The sequence below is a fragment of the Astyanax mexicanus genome, chromosome 5 (assembly GCF_023375975.1).
Source record: "Astyanax mexicanus isolate ESR-SI-001 chromosome 5, AstMex3_surface, whole genome shotgun sequence".
Taxonomy (NCBI): domain Eukaryota; kingdom Metazoa; phylum Chordata; class Actinopteri; order Characiformes; family Acestrorhamphidae; genus Astyanax; species Astyanax mexicanus.
The window spans coordinates 56,605,610-56,631,534 of NC_064412.1; the positions used below are offsets into that span (position 1 = coordinate 56,605,610).

The following is a 25,925-nucleotide window of genomic DNA, read 5'->3' on the forward strand; positions in this document are numbered from 1 at the left end:
TGTACATTGCAATATTTAGAGCAGAACTGTGCTCTTACCCTGCTAATTGAACCTTCACACTCTGCTCTTACTGGTGCAATGTGCAATTAATGAAGATTGAACACCAGGCTGCTCCAATTTAGCCATGAAACCTAAAATCCCGCACTAAAATGATGACAGGTGTTTCAGTTTCATTGTCCAACCCCTGTACCTGCATGATGATAATGAATTTAATTATGTCACATATTAGCTCTTATCTGTCTTGATTTCTTCCTTTTTTGTCCTTCTTGTTCCTGTCTGTTTCTGTCATTTCTCTAGAATGGATGTTTGTCAGTGTTCTAACCTGTGTTTAGTTAGTTACCACGCCCCCTCATTACCCTCCCCATGTGTTCCCAGTCTCGTTGCAAGGCAAAATTTCTGCGTTCTGTGTTAAAGCAGCTTCATACTGCACAGATATACAGATATACATGCTGGAACACAGAATTTTCTCACTATATTTACTTTCTTGCTCTCGCGCCAGACAGTTCTGATGTGCTTGTGTGGTTTATTGGTAAGTATTTTGGTGTGTTTAGTTTTATGCCTGTGTGAAAAGAAACCAAACCAAACCAAGCCAAAGTCATTTGGTAAACCCATGCTGCTTTAGCTCAGGATTCACATATATGGATTGGTTTGAGGCATTTTTCCCTGTTTTTAGAGAAGAATAATACCAGAAATACCAGAGCTACAGTGGCATCGTGCCATGCTTTAGAAGTATTTCCTCGACGTCTGGTTAAAATCCATAATGGATTTTACTGGAGTTTGCCTATTTGTGATGGGGGCAGGGGATAACAATTAGGCTTTGTATCTCGTTCATGTATTATGACATTTTCCAGAAAGCAAGCAGACAATCTTATTGGAATATACAGGACGTCTTTGCTTTCTCAGATGATCTAGAACCATATATATCTGTCTGTGAGCGGCGTTCACTCCTGTGCAATGCCTGTTTTAATGTGGAGCAAATTTAATGCTCTATTTGTGTCATCTACCCAGGAGCTATTCAATAGTCATGAGGGTGTGGTGTGGGTTACCCTCTGTTTTTCCAGGAAATAAAGAGACTGAAAGGTTTGATTTGGGGAGTTGGTCTAAATTTTGAAGATTTGGACTCATTTGAGGAGCAGGCTTTGGGTCAAATGTTCGTGGGGTTGTTTAGGAGCAATTAGACTGAATTAGGACGCAACGAATAAACCCACAAAACCCACATTGTTTGTTTTTAGTTCCTCTAATCTGGGTCCACCCCTCCACCCCTCCCGTGCCCAACCTCAAGCCTGTATGTGTGCTTGTAAATGATTTGAGCTTTGACGGAGGGGCTTCAGCCTTAATGACCGGAGCATAATCCCCCCACAACTGTCCCAACATCTGACATCGCCGTGGATTTGCTCGGGTTTGCCTAATCCACAGAGGAAGCAGCCAGAGAAGCTCAGAGTAATTCTGGGTTGGCCGGGTCACAGAATTGGAAGTATGGCAGTAGTATGAGCGCTACTACTGCTGCGTTAGACGTGTTAAAAACTCACATATAACACACCAACGAGAAGCCAACGACTTGCTGCCACGTCGTATCTTCACCATTTTGTTTTGTGTTTTGTTCATCCGGGTCGAATGCCAATTTGTTTGCCCATGTAGGGCAGGACACTATGTAGGGCGCATCCATACGCTGCCTGTCTATTGTACTGAAAAAACATCTACCATCAGAAAGCAGGAGCTGAAAAAGACACCCTTAGGCAAACGACTGGAAAGACAGCGATGAAGCGATGACGCATTGGCCAATGGTGGTACTCTGCTGTCACCGTGCCTCATTGGGTCGCTCTGAACACCCCTCAGGAGGGGGCACCCCAATGCCCGGGCACCCATAACACCCCTGACCCGCTTTTGAGATTTACAACATTGTCCAAAGCTGAGGTTCGCACCCCGATATCACCGTGATCTCACCGCGCTCACCGATCTTTTTACCTTTTTTTTATTCGTCAAAAAGTCACGTGTTGTGACATCCAGCTCACATGACCGAGCCACCCGGCCAATCGGATGTGAGTGTTCGATCCGAGTTGAGTGAAAGGATAGGGAAAAATCATTTCCCTGCTTGTCGTTCTCTTTTTTTTTTAATAATCTTCTCGATCTTCTCGCAAACGCTGAAAGTGGTGGCCATCTGTTTGCAGTAGCATCAAAGGTAAAGCCTCTTTTCAACATTATATATTTAACATTTTATATTTTACATTTTAGAAAAGATATGTGCTGTATTTTTGCCTAGAACACATATATATATATATATATATATATATATATATATATTTATGAATATACAATTGTAAATTGCTATTGAATATATTTAATTATTCACTTTGAAGCAATGCAAAGAGATGCATGTATTTAGCTATGGTATGTGTCGGTATGACGACTGTTTATTTCTGTATTGCTGTTACTAGAGTACTACTACTACCTTAAATAGTCTCATTAAAAATGTATTCACGAAATGTATCAAATATATATATGTAAATATGTCTATGTCTATAAAATTCTCTGAATCGATGTGTGCATGGCTTCGGTAGCGATCGTCAGCGCTAGGCCAGTCATAGGTCAGATTCATTATTAAATCATGATGAGCATCGTATTGGTTTCGCTTAAAGGTTGCCGAACATTGTCTGCAAACGGTTTGATTTGATTGTTGCCGACATGCATAAATGAGTCATTATACCTAATTACACAAATACAAAAGAATGCATGCGCCGAGAAAGTGTGTTCATCTCCCCAGAGACTTCAGCGATCAGCTTCTTCTTGTTTTTTCGTTCCAGTATATAATAAAACAAGGTATAATAAAACAGTGTATAATAAAACAGTGTATAATAAAATAGTGTATAGTAAAACAGTGTATAATAAAACAGTATATAATAAAACAAGGTATAATAAAACAGTGTATAATAAAACAATGTATGATAAATCAGTGTACAATAAAGCAGTGTATAATAAAACAGTATATGGTAAAACAGTGTATAATAAAAGAGTGTATATAATAAAACAATATATATAATAAAAAAGAGTACAATAAAACAATGCATGATAAATCAGTGTACAATAAAGCAGTGTATAATAAAACAGTGTATACTAAAACAGTGGATATAATAAAACAATATATATAATAAAACAGTGTATATAGTAAAATAACATATACCAAAACAGTGTATATAATAAAACAGTGTATGACAAAACAGTGTATAGTAAAACAGTGTATAATAAAACAGTGTATAATAAAAGAGGTTATAGTAAAACAGTGTATAATAAAACAGTGTATAGTAAAACAGTGTATAATAAAAGAGGTTATAGTAAAACAGTGTATAATAAAAGAGGTTATAGTAAAACAGTGTATAATAAAAGAGGTTATAGTAAAACAGTGTATAATAAAAGAGGTTATAGTAAAACAGTGTATAATAAAAGAGGTTATAGTAAAACAGTGTATAATAAAAGAGGTTATAGTAAAACAGTGTATACATCTTCTTCAATGTTTTTTCCATCCATCTGGACCATCGTTTTTATTTTGCTCATCCACTGAAGCTTTTGAATGGAGTGGGATTAGTGCGGTATGACATTATTAAAGTGACAGGGATAAAATCACTGAAACACAGGACTCTGAACTGAAGCTCTCACATCATACAGTAATAACTCAAAACTGATTGAAAAATTGTTTTATTAAGGTTCTTTGATTTTATCAAATTGAAAGCCATCAAACCAAACTGAACTGCTTGAATTTTTACACCAGGAGTAAAGCAGCATAAAGTTATCCAAAAGCAGTGTGTAAGACTGGTGGAGGAGAACATGATGCCAAGATGCATGAAATTAAAACTGTGATTAAAAACCAACCAGGATTATTCCACTAAATATTGATTATTTCTGAACTCTTAAAACTTTATGAATATGAACTTGTTTTCTTTGCATTATTTGAGGTCTGAAAGCTCTGTAGCTTTTTTTTTTGTTATTTCAGCCATTTTCTGTAAATAAATGCTCTAAATTTCAATATTTTTATTTGTAATTTGGGAGAAATGTTGTCTGTAGTTTATAGAATAAAACAACAATGTTCATTTTACTCAAACATAAACCTATAAATAGCAAAATCGTCAATTGTCAGTGAAGAACTTGGTGAGGAGAGGTGAGGAGGTTCATCAGCTGGACATGAACTTCACTTCTGTATGGGTGATTTTATCTCCATCCTGTTAAAATTAGTTGGAAAACTCCATTTTTAGGACTGTGCAAAACATAAAATGTATTTTTATGGCCTGATTGTGGGTCCATGATGAGCTACATGGTCAGCAGAGCAGATTTTTCGGCCTCTTTCTCTATTGATTATTTATTGAACTCCATTCAACCCATATAACATACAGCATTCACAATCAATGTCCCCTAATGTAACCACCTCATATACTGTAGATACATGTGTTAATTTGTGGATGAACCTTTATCTAAAAGTAAAATTGCACCACCAAACTAATGGCACACATGCTGTCCTCCTTGGCCTTTGTGCAAAAATCATATATAAAAAATATATATGTAAACTGAGCTGTATATAATTATATTAAGCAACCAAATCTGCTAATGGAGTATGCATTTTTTTTTCTTAGTAAGTTTTCTTAAGTAAATAATGGACTTTGATTAGATAGCTACAGATAGATACAATAAAAAGTATTAAAAAAGAGACTTTAGTGTCTACGTAACAGAGGAAGTACAATTAGACACAGTAAAACATCAATGCACACTGTTTGCTGTGAATATTGTGAAGATGACAGATGTCAGACATACATAAATGCATCAAAAATCACTGTTTTGTAGGCTCACATTATTTAATTTATTATTTGGACAAAAGAATCCGAATATCTTTACCAGTAATGTTTTTATTTTGTGCTTATAAATGACTTAAAATAAGGTGAAATTTCTAAATAAATCTAATGAATCTAAAATCATTATTTCAAAATGTATTATTTACAATGCTTTGTAAGACAAAAAATTCTTATCAGGCTCAAAAATAAAGTTTATTGCCTTAAAATGAGATCATTTCACTTGAAATGTGAAAAGTTACCACTTTTTAAAATGTATTGTTTATTGTAATATGTGTAAATGTGAAGTTGAACCTTTATCTGACCCCCCCACAGCTAAAGAAGATAACATTTAAAAATAAATTGTAAATAATACATTGTAAATAAATTGCACACATGCTGTCCTCATTGGGGACAAAATATATGTATATTGAGCAGCAAAATCTGCCAATGGTTTAATCTGCCAATGGCTTTCTAATCTCAAAATGAGTGAAATAAGACTTAAAGCCAGCAAAAATGTCTGTATTTTTGGCATAAATTTGGACACAAGAATCAGAATAACTTGTGAACCTGTGACTGGTGATGTTTTGTGCTTATTTTGAATTTAAATTACTTAAAATAGTGTTAAAAAATTCAAGTAAGACTGATTAGGATCATTATTCCTAAAATCGTACAAGTACACGTGTAAAATTAGATTTTTTTTTTTTTTAATTAGATGATTAGATATCTTTTCTACAGCTCTGATGGTAAACATAATATAATATAAGCAGACTGAGGATTTTTTTTTAAGATGACTCAAAGCTCTTCGGTGTTTTTTTGAAGACAGATGAGGAAGATGGTTTTGCAGGATCTCGTCTTTGTTTCTGTGATATTTTTATGTTACTATTTACATCGAATTTAGTGATTCACGCCTCGCTGAGCTCACATAAGAGGGCTCGGTCCTTCATTGTTAGAGGAACTAAAGCTAGAAGTGGCGAACAGCGAGAGAAGCTCTCCTACCGCTACGTTTCCACAGAGCGCAGCGCAGACGAGCGCCATGAAAAAAAGCGAGAGGGGGAGCGAGAGCGTTTTTCCCCAGCATTGCTCAGCCGAGCGCGAAGCGTGCTTAATTCGATAGCCGCTACCGAGGAGGAGGCCAGAAGCTCTTTAGCGGAAAGCTTGACCCACTTTCCCCATCAGATGTCATGAGAAACGCTGCCGCTCCTCCTGCTCTGCGCCGCGCGGCACTTCCAGCGCAATTAGCACGAGCGCTAACGGCTAACGCACATCAGACAATGCAGACAAACCTGGATTCGGCCCTGTTAAAACATCTGCGGCCTACATCCGTATCATTAAATCACATTAAAACTGTGAAGTCCTCTCTACATGTATGTGTGTGTGTGAGAGAGAGCGAAAGAGTTTGTTTTATTGCTTTGTGGGGTAAAAATATTTAAAAAATGACATGAAAACAGGGACATTTTGTCTTATGGGGACATTGACTGTCTGGTTCTTGCAAAATGTGCTTTAGATGTAACTGATAATTAAGATAAATAATAACAAAAAGAAAAGAACTCACATTTAATTTGGTGGCAGATATTCAAAGATTCAAGCAAGAGTGCAGACATTATTTAATACTAATTAAATGGATACATGTCAGTTAAAGGACCTCACAAAGAGGACCTCACACACTCAGCATGTGTGTGTGTTTGTTTTATTTAATTCCTTAGTGGGGGTGAAATATCTGAAATACATAAAAACAGGGACATTTTGTCTTTATGAGGACATTGCAAGAATTCAGGCTAGAGTGTAGACATCATTTAACACCAAATAAATGCTTACATGACTGTTAAAGGACCTCACAAAAATAGAAATACAACTCAGCATGCATGTGAGAGAGCTCATTTTATTGATAAGAAGGATAAAATATCTCTAAAATTACATGAAAACATGGACATTTTGTCTTTTTGAGGACATTGCAACAATTCAGGCTAGAGTAAATAAATGCTTACATGTCAGTTAAAGGACCTCAAAAAGATAGAAATACAACTCAGTGTGTGTGTGTCTTTGTTTTATTTAGGTTTAGTGGGGGTGAAATATCTGTAAAATTAGATGAAAACAAGGACATTTAGTCTTTATGGGGACACTACAAGCATTCTTGCAAGAAATCGTTTTAGATTTTATTGAGAATAAAGAAAAACATGTAATAAGAATAACTTTGTACTTTTAGTGGCAGAGATTCAGGCTAGAGTGTACACAACCTTTGAGACAATTAAATGGCTACATATCAGTTAAAAGTCCTCGAAAAGATAGGAATACATCCCAGTGTTTGTGTATGTGTGTGAGATAGTTTGTTTTATTGCTTAGTGGGGTAAAATATCCGTAAAATGACATGAAAACAGGGAGATTTTGTCTTTATGGGGACATTGCAAAAGTTCATGTTATAGTGAAGACATAATTTATAACCAATTAATTGACTACATGTCATTTAAGGATCTTGCAAAAATGCTTAGTTGGGTGAAATATCTATAAAAGTACATGAAAACAGGGAGATTTTCTCACTTTACAAGAATTCTTGCAAGAATTTGTTTTTGATTTTTTGAGAATTAATTAGAACCAAAAGTAAAAAAATGTTTAAATGCAAATTTGTGTGAGACAAAAGAGAGAGTTTGTTTTATTGCTTAGTGGGGTAAAATATCTGTAAAATGACAAGAAAACAGGGACATTTAGTCTTTATGGGGAAATTGCAAGAATTATTGCAAGAAAGTGTCAGCTAAAGGATCTCACAAAGATAGGAATACAATTCAGAGTGTGTGTGTGTGTGTGTGTGTGTGTGTGTGTGCAGTGCAGACTGAGAGGGCGGTAGAGGCTTGTTAGGTTAAAGAACAGTGCTTTTAAAGGTGCCATATGTGGCCATTTTGTTCCTCTCTGGCCTCTTATCTCATAACAGCAAATTAAAACACAAAGCTCAGTTTTTATTTAAATTTTCTGTGGGCCTTGTACAAATTAGGTTTGTTGATTTTTTAAGTAGACGAAAATAAACTAAAAATGAGATTTTCAGCCAATGAAAAACAGAAAAATGTTATTTATTTGCTAAAATTACTTTCATTTTTAAACTCTTAAAAAATACAAATAAAATAAATATAACAGTTTTATGCATGTATTATTTAATATAATATAGTGTACAAGTAATCTCTTACATGACAAAAAAGTCTTATAAATATGTGAGAGACAGTAACTTTGCCAAGACCCTGTTTTTGCATTAAATAAAAAATACCAAAAAAATAAAGTAATGTAGCAACAAAAATCAGCATTTGGTGTATTTATTAGCACTTAAGTTAAAACATTTTTCATTTCACACAATACATATTGTCAGTCAGACAGAAACGTTAAAATCTTTTAAAAATGCTGAAACAGAAAAATGTAAAAAAAAAAAAAAAAAAAAACTTTCTTGACTTTCAATGGAAGTCAGTGTTAAAATATAATAAAAAATTTATTAAAGGTAGTTTAAATAGTTTTGCATTTATATGAATCCATATTTTATCAAATTTGAAATTTAAACCACTAGAAAGTCAAAAATAGATATAATAGATATGATGCATTAATGTGTGTATTAAATTATTGATTATTGATTATATATTTGATGATATATAGCTTGTTTGAAATTCATTCCTTTGCTTTGCTCTGTCCCTCACTGACCCAGTAAAACACCGGTCTGTGGTTTTATCTCTTTATAAGGATGAGCCATCTGTTCTGGACTGTTCCACCAGATTGGCTTTTATGCTGTATATTAATGTGGCTGTGTTTGATATTAATCTCTCTTTACATTTAATAGGGATATTCTTTAGCCACGTCTATCAGAAATGTTTAAATGAAATATAAAATCATTGTAAGGATGTTTGGCTTTGAATTGAATTAGAATCCAATTTGTGGTTCATTTTGTTTATGTTTGGTTTAATTAAATGAAATTAAATGTATTTTATTTTATATAACGCTCTTCTCTTATCTTGTATTTATTCTATGGAATAGATGATGGTGGATTTCTGTAGGCGAGATTATTTTAGCTCTCCAAACCCCTGGATGCTGGTAATCTGGATTACAGCCTTTATGTAATCTGGTTCTGTGGGAAATTGTGGGACAGCTGGAGCTGCAGACCTCCATTTCTCTCTAATCGCTGCAGCTTCTTTACTCCGCTCTCGTCTGATAGGAGCTAAAAATGAAAGCAATCAAGTGAAACTCCAGATTTTTATATCTTTATATCAGTGTGAGATGCTCACATATATTAACTCTAATTTAATGTGTAACTGTATAAAAAATAATAACTGGTTACATTGCACTGTAAATATTCAGTTTTTTGAGTGTTTTGAATATTTATTATATAAAAAAAATCAATTACTACAAAAAAATGCTACTGGATAAATGCTTATGCCACAAAATATTGAATTTATTCATCTTAAAAACCCATTGTGAATAAATAAAAGGACCATTATCAGCTGCTGAGAGCTGAGGTTTATTCTCTTACTCTGTTCTGCAGGAGGTTGAGCTCCCTCCTGTGGTTCAGTCTGAATAAAATCTGTCAAAAGACTTTTTTATCTTCATCTTCATCAATCCAACTCGCTCTTAAATATACTGTATATTTATTTAGCACATTTCATACAACGCAGCTCAAATTGCTGCACAGGCAATAAAAAAATAACTTAAAATAATAGAAAATAAAAATTACATTGAAATGCAAAGTAAAACTGCAAAAAGAGTAAATAAAATAAAATAAGGTAAGATTACACCTAAATAATAATAAGGACCACTTAAATAATGTTAAATTATAAAAAAGTAACTTTAAATTGGCTTTTCAGCAATGATTTGCTAAAATGACTATGAAAACATATATGACACTTTTTAAATAATATAATAATAAACTTTTTTTATATATAGTGCTATACGCTAAATACAGAAAGGTGAACAGAACACCTGTAAAATAAATGCATAAAATAAATAGAAGAAACTAGAAAATTAATTCAAATCAATTAAGGTACAATAAAAGACAATAAAAACTTAGAAAAAATTACATGAAATAATAAAAAAATAAAAGTTATATCCAAATGCAATATAAAACTGTAAATAGAAAGCAAAAAAATGTTAAACTATGTTAAATTATTATACATACAGAAGTTTGTTTTCTTTAAAAAGTCAGAAAAAATAAAAATAAAAACAGAAAAAGGAAAATACCTCCTGAACATTTAATGGAAGGCAGTGTAAAAAGATTAAAAATATATATTAAAGTAACATAACATAAACATAAAACATAAAACAACTGAAAATGTCAAAAACAGGGATAGTAGTTTTTTTTATGTTAGTATTGATAAATATGATGCATTAGTTTGTGTATTAAATTGCATTTATGACCATTTGATGATTGATTTTTTTTTTTATTAATTTCTTTGCCTTGCTCTATCCCTCACTCAAACGTTTGTTCAACAGGAAGTTAATTTTAGATTTTTATTAATTTTATTAGCATTTTTGGACAATTCTATAAATGTATTTATAAATATATTTGTGTTCTATGTTCTAATAGGTGTGTTTGACTGGTGGCCCCTCAGCTCCTAAACTCTCCTGAAGATCCTGGTTAAATCTCAGACCTGATCCCACATCTTCACTCCTGCTATGGAACCAACCAAAGTCCAGTCTGAGGGGGGACTCAACGTCACTCTTACCATCCGGCTCCTCATGCACGGCAAGGTAACAGATAATCACACATTAATTCATATTATTTCATATTCATTATTGGTTTGAATGTACTGATGTCCCTGTGAATATGTAATCTGTTTACTTATCATGAATGTAGAAAAAATCTTACATATAATAATCAAATCATCTCTTTATGTTGCAGGAGGTCGGTAGCATAATTGGAAAGGTAAGAAAAAACATATATATATATATTTTTTTTCATGTAATAAAGCTAGCCTCAGTTTATATTTTATTTATTGGCATTTCTGCTATTCTGTAAATACCAAAATAAATCCAAAAAGAAATATGATATATTTAACATAATGTAAACATGGTTGTTGCACCTTACATTGTGTCAACATTTTATGATGACTGAAACAAAAGAAGATTTAGAATAAAAAAACACTGATTTTTTGCTCATATTTGCATTATTGCAAGCTTATATCACTGATAAAAAAAAGTTGAATATGTAAAAATCATAAATTCTCAGTTAATAACTTAAATAAACCAAAAATATGAATGTAAAAAAAGCGTGTCATTGACACAACTTTATTGTAAAGGAAAGTTAGCACAATTTAACACAATATTAATTTCATATAATTTAAATCATTGCTTATATCAACTATAGACTTAAAAGTTTGAGTTGGGCTCAAAACTCAAAAATCCAGTCCAATAAATTGCTTTGACATTCTCAAAAAGTTTTCTCAACTTAAATGTTGTATTATTTTGCTTTTATTCCACAAACATCATTTTCTTTTTTGTTTCAGAAAGGGGAAACAGTGAAGAAGATGCGTGAGGAGGTTGGTGTAGTTATGAAATCCTTTTGTATATGTACTTTACTCTTCATTTATAGAGTTTAATTTGAGTATTGGTGTATTTTCTGAATTTTTGAATCCACAGAGTAGTGCTCGTATAAACATTTCAGAAGGAAACTGTCCAGAGAGGATAGTCACCATCACAGGGCCTACAGACGCCATTTTTAAAGCGTTTGCCATGATTGCGTACAAGTTTGAAGAGGTATCTTTAAACATTTTCATGTTGAGAAAATGTCTCCATAACTAAATATTATTATTTACTGATGATTTCATGTGAAAATACATTAAATTAAATGATTTTCTCTGCTTTCAGGACATTATTAACTCTATGAGCAACAGCCAGGCTACCAGTAAGCCTCCAGTAACCCTGCGCCTGGTGGTACCAGCCAGCCAGTGCGGCTCTCTGATTGGGAAAGGAGGCTCTAAAATCAAGGAGATGAGGGAGGTAAGAAGTACTGAAATTCATTACTCTGTAGGTAGAATAGAGTATAGATGCTAGAGTTTAATAAAATACTTCTGTAGAAGTTGTAGAAGTATCAACTCAAGCTTTTTACTCTTTAAGTAAAAGTGTTTAAAAAAGAAATGGTATCAAAACTTATACTTAAAGTATAAAAGTAAAAGTAATGTAAGAAGAAAAAAAAAGAAAAAAGCCATTAAGAGCAAAAGCTTAGGCCACGCCCACAGAGTCCTATAGTGCACTATGGATCACAGTATAAACCAATAGGGAGTGGGAATGGTATATGTTTATACTTCTCTACATCCAATCACAATCAGATTCACTCTATCTGGATGGAGAGATTTATCTGGATAGGGGTTTTATTGAACGATGAGAAGCCGGAATGAAAACCAGCTGAAATGAAATAAAAAACAGGAGTAACGAGGCTGATTTATTAAAATGTAAGGAAAAGAGAAAGTTCAGATAATTGTGTGAAATTGTGAAAATTATTACTCCAGTAAAGTACAGATAACCTACATTTCTATTTAAATAAGGTAATTAATTATTTTTACTTTAAAACTTGACACCTCTGCTATTCAGGCTGTGCAATTTACAGGCAAATAAATCTAATTCCCATTCCTCATTAATTAACAATGTTTTTTAATCCCCAATGGTCCTCTAATTCCCTATCTGTGCACACCTTTCCAATTCCCAATACAACTGATTTAATTAATAAGCTAATTTATTACTGTATGAAGCTTATTATGTAACACATAAATGCACAATGCACATAAACACAGTAAGTCTACTATTCCCTATAGAGAAATAATTCACCATAGTATAAAATAAAATAATAAAAATTAATACTATTTTAAATACATTTATTAATACAGTACCCGTCAAATGTTTGGACACACCTTTAATTCAGTGTTTTTTTATTATTCTTTTGATGTTCTGCATTGTTATTAAGATTAATACAAATTCTATAAATATTGAAAAGTTCCAAGAAATTGTGTTTTATTTTTATGTTATTGACCACATTTTTTGTTTTGTTTTGAAAAAGTGTATTGTGTAGTAACCATATTAAACAGACAGTTTATTTGTGTATAATACTTTTTTATATACAACAAATTTGGTAAAAAAAAAAAAAAATGAAAACATTCGAAAAAGTTTTTTTTTGACTATTCAGAAGTGAACTCCAGGACAATCGCTAACAATGAACATATTTAATACTTTTTTAAACAAAATGATGTAAATCAAGATTAAAATGGCTCTGGTTGGTTTGAAAACAGTGATTGCACTCGGGTCCCAGCTTAAACAGCCAATTTATTTTTATTTATTGATTATTTATTTTTGTTTCATTTTATTTTTTTTTTTATGGAAAAAATTAGGTTAAAAAAAGTTCTGTTTTTTTTTTTGTTGGACCACAAGGTGTTTCTTAGAATGATACATTCGAAAAACCTTTAGAAGTGAACTCCAGGACAATTCCTAACAATAAAAACACATTTTATTTCTTTTTAAATTAAGTAATGTAAACTAAGATTATAGTGTGGTCTAATGTGAGCTCCCAGCTGATTTTGGCGTGTTTTATTTTTAGTCTACAGGAGCTCAGGTGCAGGTAGCCGGGGACATGCTGCCCAACTCCACCGAGCGCGCCGTCACCATCTCCGGTACTCCGGACGCCATCATCCAGTGTGTGAAGCAGATCTGCGTGGTGATGCTGGAGGTGAGGAGGATCTCGTGATGATGAGTTATAAAGTTATGAGATGCTGAAGGTTGTTTATTTTTACTGTGACTCAGAATGAGAACGCGAGGACACTCCTGCCTCTCAGGCTCCTCTTGTGTCAGAACGTATGCAGCCGGGCCGATGTTCTTCTAAAGCCTGAACTCTGCTGACTGTTCTTATTCTTTTCTCTCTGTCTGAAGTTCTCTGAACTGTTTGGTCCAGTGTGTGTTTCATTTATTCAGCATTTTTGTAATGCTTTTTAATACAGCCCGCATTTTAGAGGGTAAGTACTGTGTACTTATAGAGTAAGAATGGTAATACACTACTGTACTCTACATAATACAGCCCAACACTTCCTGTTGTTTCTGAGTAATTACTGAGTAAATACTGTGTACTTAGAGAGTAAGATCAGTAAAACACTGTACACTACATAATACAGCCCAACACTTCCTGTTGTTTCTGAGTATTTACTGAGTAAATACTGTGTACTTAGAGAGTAAGAACAAGTATGAGTAAGAATAATGCAAGGTTTGAGCTTATTAACCATTAATATAAAACATTGTGGTTTCTGTGTATTAATGAATACATTTTCTTTAAAATCTCAGCATTCCTGATTGTGTTTTTGAAGATATATCGATTTTAGTCTCGACATTACAAACTATACGTATTCTTCCTACTCCACCCTGTGTATTGTTTTTAGCTGCTCCACCCTCGACAGTTTAAATCATAGCATAAATCAAATTCTCTGAAAATCTTTTTTTCAAACTCATAAAATTATTAGAATAATAATACTGTTATTCCCTGGAGTGTGGCTGGAATGAAGCCTTCATAACTGCCATGAACAAAGGCCAAAATTATTATATATTATTTTATATGAAATTTGCTCCTGTGCTTTATTTGTACCTACAGTATATTTAAGTACGAGGAGGACCCTATGAGTATTTTGTATTTACTGATTAATAGAGAGCAGTTACACCATAAATGTTGGGAAAGTATAAAGTAAGTTTCAGAAAGTAAGCTAGTTTTTTACACTCTTGTTCCTGGTTGTTTTTTATTTATAGTATTTATACAGTTAAAGTACCTGTAGGACACTGTAGGTAAGTATTTTGAATGTACTGCTTCATCCAGAGAAGTTACACCATAAGTAAAGGGAGCTTACCCTCTAAAACACGGGCTGTATTATAAAGCTTTACCAGCATTTCTTCTGTTCCTTCCTCACTTTCCTCTGCCCTTCTTCTTCTTCTTCTTCTTCTTCTTCTTCCTCATCTGATAGTCTCCACCCAAAGGTGCTACGATCCCCTACCGGCCCAAGCCTGCCGCTGCTCCAGTCATCTTCTCTGGGGCTCAGGTGAGAGCGGACCCACTGGCAGCTCCATCCACAGCCAACCTCAGCCTGCTGCTCCAGCACCAGCCTCTACCTGTGAGCATCCATTCTTACATTTACCCTCATGTAAATGTGTATTTAACCTCCTTAACCCATAAATGGGCCTTTTTCTCTATTTTCATTCTGAAAACTGGGGTTTTAAAGACTCTCCAGACATTTGGAGAAGCCGCCTGTCCACTCTCTACTTAACCTACTTTACACAAATCACTCCAGATTCTTACATTTGAAATTAGACCTAAAGTTTGAAGAATATAAAATGTTTTATATGTATTCGCAAAAAAATATTGATTCTGCCAATTTTAGGATTTTTATTCATCTTATTCATTTTCACAGTTGCAGATTTACAAACGTATAAAATGTTTTCTGTCATAATTACAATAAGGATTCTCAGTAATGTTTTTTATTTAACATCAAACCTTTTAATGTAATGATTGAATCAAATTCCTCAAGATATCAGCGTGTAATATCATGAGTTTGTTTATTTGGAGCGTTTCTTCCTCTGTTTGGTTTGTTTTCACACAGGCATAAAAACCTAAACGCACCAAAATGTGCACTAATAAACCACGCCGGTGTGTTGTTTCCTCTGATTGGACAGAACTGTAAATATAGCAAGAAAGTAAATATAGTGAGAAGATTCAGTGTTATAGAGCGTATATCTGTGTAGTGTGAAGCTGCTTTAACACAGAGCGCTGAAATGTTGCTCATTTAAAATGGAGTTGCGAGGCTCAGAGCAGTGAACGCCGCACAGACCATGTGTGTAAACAGCATGGAGCAGCAGAGACAGCGTTTGTTCATAGCTGTGGTAATTAGCAATTTCTGGCTAATGTATCAGATTAAACTGCGCCTTATCAGCAGTTTAGCTCACCCTTGTCATTTTATTGATTTGAATACCTTTAGCAGTAATTATTGGATCATTGACCTTTGACCTACATACAAAGGTGAATCCAATTATGAGAAAGGGTTAAAGTAACCGATTTCAAGTTTTTTATTACTTTAGTTTCCATTATTCTGTCATTTTTAAGGCTGAATTCTGTACTGAATCAGACTGGATGTGTTTTTCTAAGCTACGCAAAAACAAACGAGGTTCTTTTTATTGCTGGTATCGGATTAGAGGATTTATAATTGAAACGTCAGTTCACGCATAAAAGGGCTGATGTATCGAGTTGATGATATATGATGTATTAATGTCCAAATCAAATCTGACACCTGAGAAAACCATTTTCTTTTTCTTCTTCATTTTCTTTCATATATGTGTGTCCAATCTCTCTCTTACTCTCTCATTCTCTCTCTCTCTCTCTCTCTCTCTCTCTCAGACCTACACCATTCAGGGACAGTACGCCATCCCTCATCCTGACGTGAGTATACACACCTCCTTCTTCTCCTTTTTACTCCATCTCTGTTTCAGTCTTCTAACTACCTCTGTTCTTCTTTTATCTCCCATAATCATATTAATATTAATTTATTAATACGTTATAATCCTGACCTGAGACTCTTTCTCTCTTTTCCAGTGTTTAGAGTCTCCCTTTATCACAATGTTTCAGCTTACGTGTTTAATACGGAGCCCCTAAAGTGACATCATGTAAAAAAAATTCTAATTTGATTCTAATGCGTGGGAACAAGATAATTAAGGCATGGGAATGAGATCCTTATGCGTGGGAATAAGATAATTAAGGCTTGGAAACAAGGAATGGAATGAAATCCTAATGCGCATTAGGATCTCATTCCCACACCTTAATATGTCATGGCCTTTGCTTAGGATCTCATTCCCACGCCCTAATTAGTTATGGCCAGTTATAATCTCATTCCTATGCATTTGGATCTCGTTCCTTTGCCTTAATAAGTTGTGGCCACGCCTAAGGATCTCATTTCCACAAATTAATTAATTAATAAGTCATGACGATGCCTTAGGATCTCATGCCCACGCATTAAGATCTCGTTCCTACACTTTAATAAGTTGAGGCTACACCTTGGGATCCCAATCCCACACAATAGTATCTCATTCCTACACTTTGATAAATTGAGGCCACGTATTAGAACCTCGTTTCCAAGCCTTAATAAGTCAAGGCAACGCCTTAGAATCTCATTCCCACACGAAAGTCATGGCAACAATTTAACTATTCGAATTATCTCCTCATTTTCACACATTAGGATCTCGTTCCTATGCCATAAAAAATCAAGGTCATGCCTTAGGATCTCATTCCCACGCGTTAGGATCTCGTTTCTACGCCTTAATAAGTCGGGGCCATGGATTAGGATCTCATTCCTACACCTTAAACATCAAGAGCATGCATTTGATCCTACGCCTTAATATGTCGAGGACAGGCATTAGAATCTTTTTTATACTCCTTAATAAGTTGTGGCCACACCTTAGGATCTCATTTCTAAGCCTTAATAAGCCAAAGCTACGCCTTAGGCATATTTCTCATTCTCATGCCTTAAAAATGCATGGCAACAATTTAACTATCCTAATTATCTTAATAATCTCATTTTCACACATTAGGATCTCGTTTCTATGCCTCAATACGTTGTGGCTATGCATTAGGATCTTGTTCCCACACCTCAACAAGTTGTGGCCACGCATTATTTCTTTTTTTAGCATGATATGACCTCATGGGCTCTGTAGTTTAGTGAATAAGTGTACGAAGGTGAAGATAAACTCTTAGCTGTACTGTCCCTCCTCCCTCCCCCAGCAGTTGACCAAGCTCCATCAGCTGGCTATGCAGCAAACCCCCTTTACCTCCCTTGGGCAGACCACCCCCGCTTTCCCTGGTACGTACCCATCCACCCCACCCGCTGCACACCCTTCACTCTCTACCCACAGAGCTGCTCTCGCACAGTTTTTCTTTCACTTTTCCCTCTTTTAAATATTAGAGTGAAACATTAAAAAATCCTGATCTTTAGCTTTAGCTGTGATTCTCACACTGTTACACACTGTTTACCGTCTTTCAGCCGTAAATAAATAAAAAGAGAACGGTGTACTAAAGGAATGCATGTTCCATCCTTTAGAAAAGAAAATACACCCTCTAGAAATGCTTATCCACTTCCTATAAAAGCAACAACTAAAACTAAAAAGCAAAAATATATATAAATGGCTTGTCACAATGATGATAAATTCACTGCTTCTAAAATAGCATAACCTTCTGTCTCCTGTCTTCTTCTTCTCTTTCTCTGTCTCTGTTTTCTCCTTCTCATTCTTTCACTATTCCCAGGTGTGGATGCCAGTTCACAGGCCAGTACTCATGAGCTCACCATTCCAAATGATGTGAGAACTTTATCATTTATATGTTTTTTATTATTTTTATTAATATTATTATATTTATTATATTTATATTTATTATATTTATTAATATTATTATTTAAGCTCTGTTGCTGCAGCTCTTGCTAATAAAATCAGTCATTCCACTTGTCATGATAGAGCATTATATAAAGCACCATCTTTATTTATTAGCTGAATTTAATGTATTAGTGTGGAAATATTACAAATATAAATATGCCGTATGTTGAATTTTTAACCCACGCTCTCTCTTTCCAGCTAATAGGCTGCATAATTGGACGGCAGGGCACCAAAATCAATGAGATTCGTCAGATGTCTGGGGCTCAGATCAAAATCGCTAACGCCATGGAGGGGTCATCAGACCGTCAGATTACCATCACGGGTACACCTGCCAACATCAGCCTGGCACAGTATCTCATTAATGCCAGGTGAGTGCCACAGCCGGTAAACCTTTGTATTGAATTTTTGCACCAGGAGTAAAGCAGCATAAAGTTATCCAAAAGCAGTGTGTAAGACTGGTGGAGGAGAACAAGATGCCAAGATGCATGAAGAAAACTAAAAAGACTAAAAACCAGGGTTATTCCACCAAATACTGATTTTTGAACTCTTAAAACTTTATGAATATGAACTTGTTTTCTTTGCATTATTTGAGGTCTGAAAGCTCTGCATATTTTTTTTGTTATTTCAGTCATTTCTCATTTTCTGCAAATAAATGCTCTAAATTATAATATTTTTATTTGGAGTTTGGGAGAAATGTTGTCTGTAGTTTATAGAATAAAACAACAATGTTCATTTTACTCAAACATACAGGTACACCTATAAATAGCAAATAGCTTGCTAAGACAATTTTTTAAAAAAAAATAGTCTATACAGACAAAAAACATTATATAAATGTTATAAATTAATTTATATTTGAACCTTGTTGGCAAGCACCGAGATTAGCCATTTCTTTTACTGTAGTTGGTTACCAGGTTTACATACATTTCAGTGGGGATTTTGTCCCACTCTTCTTTATAGAAAATCTTCAAATTCCGAAAGTTTTCAGGATTTTGCCTGACAACTGGAAGATTCAGCTCCCTCCACATATTTTCAATGAGATTCCGATTATATTTCTTTATCCATTCTGCCTTGTTCCCTTGGCTGTATGTTTTGGGTCATTGTCATGCAGGAAGACCCAACTACATCCCATCTTTAGTGTTCCATCTGAGGCCAAGAGGTTCTTGAGTAGAAAGCGTTCTTTTGCTGGATTGTAGAGAGAACGTAGCTTTAACAAAATCAATAGAAAACTGTTTTAAATACATTTTACCTCAGGAGAAACAGTATAAAGACATGTTTCCTTGTATTTTTGTATACTATTTTATTTACTATTAGCAAAGGTTTAGAACAAATAAACTATGACAGAGTTTATATCTTATATTTTTTAAGCTTTAGAAAATAAATGAAATAACTGTGTAATGTAAAAAAACATGTATTTAACGTATTTACTCAGGATTATAATATCTTAATGTTGCTGCGCAGGTTCCGAGATGTGGCAGCCATGTGGACCGACCCTTCTACTATGACGACCTCTTGAAGCCCCATGATCTTCTCATCGCAAACGTGACGAAATGGTCCTGATATTCTTAATTTACTTTTTATTTTTTAACTTCATAAGCTTTCATACCAACCTGGACAGTAACTTGGGAGATGATGTCTGCCTCTGAGGAAGATCGAATGGAATGAAATGAGAAAATCTTCAATCTTTACACGATTTCTTTCATTAAAAAGAGAAACGGACTTGTCATAACGACGTTGACTGTGCTAGTGCTACTTACGTTCGACTATGTCTATGGCTACGTAGCCAACTGTTTAGTTCTTATTCTAATGTAATTTAACAAGCAATCGTTGAGTATTTAGGTCATATGTAATGAATGGTAATGGAATCGTGTCTGTGTAAAAGCATATGTTATATTTTCATGTCGATTTAACTTATAGTTATATGCATAGGGTTTTAGCACAGAAACTTAGCATGCTGAATGTCTAGAATATCAGTTGTGCTCTTATTTCACTTCTGCTTTTGTTGTGAAAATACATAAATGCATAAAGTTTATTCAAGCAATCATACATGTGATGCAAGCAATAAATCTTAAACATGTATCTGTTGAAATGAATAACGTAAATGTTTGTTTTAGCTTATGTGTAAAAGAATGCAGAAAAAAATACAGAAAAAGAAAAAAATCATGGTTTGTAAATATAAAAGACAGGGTTTCTGATATTACAATTTTTTTCTTGGTGATTCATGATTGTTTAGAGCAGCATATACTTGACTTTTACTACAGTCTGCATCATATTGCATCATAATGTATAAACAATAACTTATAGCTTATCTGATGAGAGGAGCTACAGTTTGGAAAGATCTTCTGTAGCAGTCTTTATTAAACATTTCTTGAGAAAAAAAAAAAACAAGAAGAAAGTTCTATGGAGTGAATTTTTTGCCAAAAGTTTTATGCAAAATAAAACAAAATCAGCAATCAAAAATGTAAGAATCAAAAGGAAAAAGTGTACTGTATGTTAAAGAATTATAGCAAATATATATTAACCCTTTTAGACCATCAGAATAGACCTTAAACCACCCAATGAAATCGTTTACCAGCCAATAAAACAGTAGCTTAGCCCCGCCCACTGCACTATAAAAAAAACACTGCAACTCAAGACACTAGGGCATGACATTAGCGAGTCAATATCAAATAAAGAATAAAAATGCCAAACAATGCAATTACATATTTTTTTTTTCCTTATTTGAATTTAGTTTTAAATATAAAGTTTATGTTGAAATACATTCCTGTTTTGTGTCCAGCACAAAATAAAACAGCATTCTTATATTCTTATATTTTGCCATCACTGAAATATGATTCAGGTCTGAAAGGGTTAAAATATATATTGGTTATTTTATGATTATTTATATTGCTTTAATATTATTTTTTTGTTGTTTTTGTGGATTTTGCTGCTAAAGACTTTTGTTTTTGGAATCTCTTGTTTACTTTTGCTTTAATTTTTTTTTTGTTTCTAAGTTTCGGCACAGCTTTTTTTAATAAGTGGGCGGGGCTTAGAACAAGCCTAAATCCTCATTGGTCACCTGATTTTAGACTGAAGAGTGCCCTGAACCCTCGTCTGAGACCTAACCAATCAAAAGCAAACTAGAGATTTCAGAAATAAAAGTCTTTATCAGCAAAATCAACAAAAAAAAACAGAAAATCCACAAAAACAAAAAAATAAAAGCAAAGACTGGCAAAAAACCAAACTGAAATAATTTTCATTATAACAATATACATTTGCAACTTTTTTTTCTCTCTTTTTTCACTTTGCAACATACACTTTTTTTTTCTTTTGATTCTTTAAATTTTGATTGCATATTTTATTAATATTATTATTTAATTTTTTTGCGTAAAACGTTTGGTACAAGATTCACTCCATAGAGTTCCTTCAGCCTTGCTCAACAAGTTGATTGTTTGATTTGCGTCGAATATATATATATATTATTATTATTATTATTATTACATTATTGATGTCTTCTAGTTTAACGGATTATGATAGCATACTTGCAATGTATTTAAACTTCATGTTAAATGCCATGTTTGTGCATTGTATGCAATAATGTGACGATTTTCTTGCTTATTTCTTTTTTTTTGTTCGCTCTTTATAACAAAAACAGCATGAGAAGCATACATCAGTAGAGACATAGATTCTGTTGATGGTTTTTTTTGTCGTGTATTTCATTAGCATTTGGCTATTTATTAGCTGTAGAGTTTCGCTGTTGATTTTTGATATACGGCTCTGATGATGAGGGAACGTTTCTGGTGATTGCATTTGAATGTAATGATGTGAACATTTTTAAACAAGTCATTTGCAATGTAGCGGTTGTGTGCTAGTCCCGGATTAAGGCCCCCAAAACGGATAAAACAGCCTAATCTTTTGGAAATCTGGGCCTTCATACTTTCTTTTCAGCTTCACTTTGAATAGGGTAGAGATTCATGTATGAATTTGGAGTGTAATTACTCTTAATTATGACCAGTTATCTTTTCTGGAATGTTTTTTTTGTTTGTATCAAAGAAGTGAGCTTTGCTTTTGGTGAGTTTAAATGTAATTTAAGATCATTCCATGTATGAACTCAGTGTTGTCATTATGTGAATGAAAATGAAAATGGAAATTGCTTATTGAAAATGTTTTGCAGTCCTATTATTGATCTTTATTCTACTTAAACAGTATAACATAATGTGGATCATATTGAAGCAGCACTAGTGCAGGGGAAATTATGAATAGCAATAGGCATTTCAAATCACACAACATAATTTAAAATAATTTAAAAATCTATACTTTACTTTACTACACTTTACTATACTTTTTTTATTACTCCTCACATATAATGTTGGCACAAATTTTATAGGTGGGCGGGGCTTAGAAGAAGGCGTTTACCTTAAATCCCCATTGGTCATCTGAACAAATCAAAAGCAAAGGAGACATTCCAGAAGCAAAAGTCTTGCAAAGCAAAATCCACAGAAAATCCACAAAAAAACACAGAAATAAAAGCAAAGACTGGCATAATAATAACTGCAAAGAATAATAAAGTAACCAAGTATATTTAAAAATATATATTTGCTATATTTCTTCTCTTTTAAATTTGCATTATACACTTTTCCCTTTTGATTCCTACAATTTTGATGGTAGATTTTATTTTTACGTACAACTTTTGGCTCGAAATTCACTCCATAAACATGTTTCTTGATATGAAACACTAAAGGAAACAGGTAAGGAATATTTATTCTGAGCAACAGCGAGCAAGAAATGCTTTTTCTACCACTAGGAGGCAGCTTTGCCCTTTAGAGCTTATGTGTTATTTCCTTCTGAGAGAACTATAAATAGGAGATACACATCTGGATTAAAATATCATATATCTGTCACTATTAATACCACTATTATTACATTTCCATGATGGATATCTGTCACTTTACTTAGAGTTAACAGCAACACCTTATAATACATCATAAATTAATATAAGGTATTACAATATTTAACATAAGTATCATTAATAAGAGATTATAAGTAATTATAGCATGCTTTTTAATCCAGCTTTTTTGAGGTTCTTGGTTTTATCATATAACAGCTTATAAACACAGCTGATACGATATGTGTTATGATCACAGTACAGTATGCATAATAAATATAGCTATAGTGTGTTAGAAATTTGTATAAATATTTATAACCATGTTTATAATGCTTAATGGATGTATTATAGTGTGTTATGAGTATGTTTATAGAGTCTAACAGACATGACACTCATAGAAAGTGTTACCACATTACCTTTAATTGTTTTACACTAATAGTTTCAGACAATATAACACTTGAACGAGCGTGAACCAGCAGCTCAGTTTCCTCTGCTGAGAAGAGTTTGTTGGACATGTCCAGGTAGCTGCACCGTTACAATAGCAATCCACCAAAGTCAAAACTCACCTCACTCTTAAAAGGAATGATGAGCAAGAGACACTCTGATTGGTTTATTTCATGTTACGCCTAAAATGAACTACACCCATGATTAATTAAAAGAATTACATGCATTTGTGAGCTGCTGCTGCACAGTGCACGGTTGAAGGCTCGTCTATAGATCTCTTTGGTTTAAATCCCTGTTTGGGTGGGGTTTGTAAGTGTGGGTTTGCTCTGGAGACTCCGGTTTCCATATACAGTCCAAAAATGCAAAGATCAGGTCAATTGGACTCTCTACATTGGTCTGGTGTGAATGTATGTGTGTGTGTGGGTGTATGTATGGATTGGTTGAGCTTTGCATGGTTAGCTGCGGTTTCCTGCCTCCGTGTAATGTTTGAGTGTGGAGTATGATTGTAAAAATCGTCCATTTATTACTCTGTAGGTAGAATAGAGTATAGATACTAGAGTTTAATAAAATACTTCTGTAGAAGTTGAAGAAGAATCAACTCAAGCTTTTTACTCTTTAAGTAAAAGTGTTTTAAAAAAGTACTGGATTCAAAATGTGTGCAGGTGTGATGTATCACAGTATAAACCAATAGGGAGTGGGAATGGTATATGTTTATACTTCTCTACATCCAATCACAATCAGATTCACTCTATCTGGATGGAGAGATTTATCTGGATAGGGGTTTTATTGAACGATGAGAAGCCAGAATGAAAATGAGCTGAGATAAAAAAAAATAAAATAGGAGTAACAAGGCTTTTTTATTTAAATGTAAGAAAAAAGTAGAAAGTTCAGATAATTGTGTGAAAATGTAAAACTATAAACCATTACTGCAGTAAATATATGTATAGATAACTGCATCAGACACTGGAGAAAACTGGATTAAAGAAAAATATCCAGGCTTCTCACAGCTGGCGTCCAAACTAATCCTGGCACCTGTACTCTCAGGTAGTTTTAATAATGGAGATGTTTGTGAGGCTAATTGGGTGGAGATAAATGGACTTCTGAGCGAGTATTGAGCTCACTGGGGTGCAGCATTACTGGGTGACAGCCTGCCTGGGTAGACGTGTCGGTTGTCACGCTGTGCTGCTAAATTATCAACTGCTTCTCTTCCCCTGTAAAGACTATTTCAGACGCCCAACAACAAAGAGACCGAACAAGTCAATCATGGGTATATGTGACAATTGATTTCCTCCCCATCACTCTGCGGCCTCTTCATCTTCTCATCCAGTGCCCCCACTGCCTATTCATTTAACATCAGACTGAGAAATGGTTCCCTTTTATAGGCAGCTTGCTAAACTGAAGAAGAGCCAGACAGATAGTGATGGCGGTGTCTTCGTCTGATATGAGAGACGATGGGTAAACACCTCATGATATGATACATCAGGATTCAACAGTGGTGTGGGTTGAACAACATTAATCATTAGTGTTAAATGTTTTATTCTAGAGAAACTGAATGAGAGCTGTTTATATCAGTGGTAATAAAAACCTGGTGATGGGAATAAGAAAGGATTTTTTTAGTTTTTTTCTTAGTGATACACCACTTCTCTTGATTTAGAGCAAATCAGTGTGTCTTTGCTATCATAATGACGGGAAAAGTACACCCTGTGCGTCTTGAAACGTTCAAAATGCATGTACTAATTCTCTTAACTAATCATGGGTGTGGTTCATTTTGGGCGTAACTTGAAATAAACCGGTCAGCATGTCACTTACCATTCCCTTTAAAAGCCAGGTTTGCTCTGACTTTGGCAGCTTGCTATTTAAATGGTGCAGCGCTTCTGAGCTTCTCAGCAGAGGAAACTGACCTGCTCCTTTAATCAATCAATCAATCAATCAATCAATCAATCAATCAATCAACCAGTCAATCAATCAATCAGTCAGGCTTTATTTTCACTCTTGAATGAATAAAGCAAAAGCAAACAAGAGCAAAATCCAAAAACACAAAAATACAAGCAAAGACTGGTAAAACCAGGTTGAACTCGTCATATTATGTATGTTACAAACCAACACTGATAAAAAATATTTAAAAAATAAATGTTAAATACCCTTATTTATTTACTCAGCAAACCAGTTTTCATGTTGAACTTTGAATTCTTCATTGAATACTTCAATGTACTGGATTGATTCAATATGGTTAAACTAGTTTTAATATGACTAAAATACAGAATCATATTTTAGAGAGTGGTGGTGCTGATCTATAATACTAATGTCTATTAGCTAAAATATCCATTCTGCATCATCAATAATGGAAAACCAAGAAATATATGTACAACAAAGCCTATTTGCGTAGACTGACGTTTGTTTATGATATCATGGTG

The 25,925-nt window shown here is 33.9% G+C and overlaps 1 protein-coding gene across 3 annotated transcripts; it reads left to right on the forward strand.

The window, feature by feature from the left end:
* The first annotated feature begins 801 nt into the window (after nucleotides 1-801).
* Nucleotides 802-20,749, forward strand: LOC103044723 (poly(rC)-binding protein 3). Of its 3 annotated transcripts, none has more exons than XM_022675336.2 (13): nucleotides 802-2,179; nucleotides 10,360-10,523; nucleotides 10,675-10,698; nucleotides 11,279-11,311; nucleotides 11,412-11,528; nucleotides 11,640-11,771; nucleotides 13,360-13,488; nucleotides 14,762-14,908; nucleotides 16,186-16,227; nucleotides 17,563-17,641; nucleotides 18,082-18,134; nucleotides 18,405-18,574; nucleotides 19,665-20,749. In XM_022675336.2, the coding sequence occupies exons 2-13, from the start codon at nucleotides 10,449-10,451 to the stop codon at nucleotides 19,717-19,719; spliced, it is 1,056 nt and encodes a 351-aa protein (XP_022531057.1). In that variant the 5' UTR covers nucleotides 802-2,179; nucleotides 10,360-10,448; the 3' UTR covers nucleotides 19,720-20,749. The 3 variants fall into 3 exon arrangements, with proteins under 3 accessions (XP_022531057.1, XP_022531058.1, XP_049335849.1); XM_022675337.2 differs by having other exon boundaries at nucleotides 17,566-17,641; XM_049479892.1 differs by lacking the exon at nucleotides 19,665-20,749 and having other exon boundaries at nucleotides 17,566-17,641; nucleotides 18,405-18,578.
* Nucleotides 20,750-25,925: the final 5,176 nt, after the last annotated feature.

What these genes read in the sequence shown, in the direction of transcription:
- LOC103044723 (XM_022675336.2), top strand. Translation starts at nt 10,449, where the DNA reads ATGGAACCAACCAAAGTCCAGTCTGAGGGGGGACTCAACGTCACTCTT. An exon ending in TCTGCGTGGTGATGCTGGAG is followed by an intron (nt 13,489 to 14,761) that starts GTGAGGAGGATC and finishes CTCATCTGATAG; the next exon opens with TCTCCACCCAAAGGTGCTAC. An exon ending in CAGTATCTCATTAATGCCAG is followed by an intron (nt 18,575 to 19,664) that starts GTGAGTGCCACA and finishes GTTGCTGCGCAG; the next exon opens with GTTCCGAGATGTGGCAGCCA.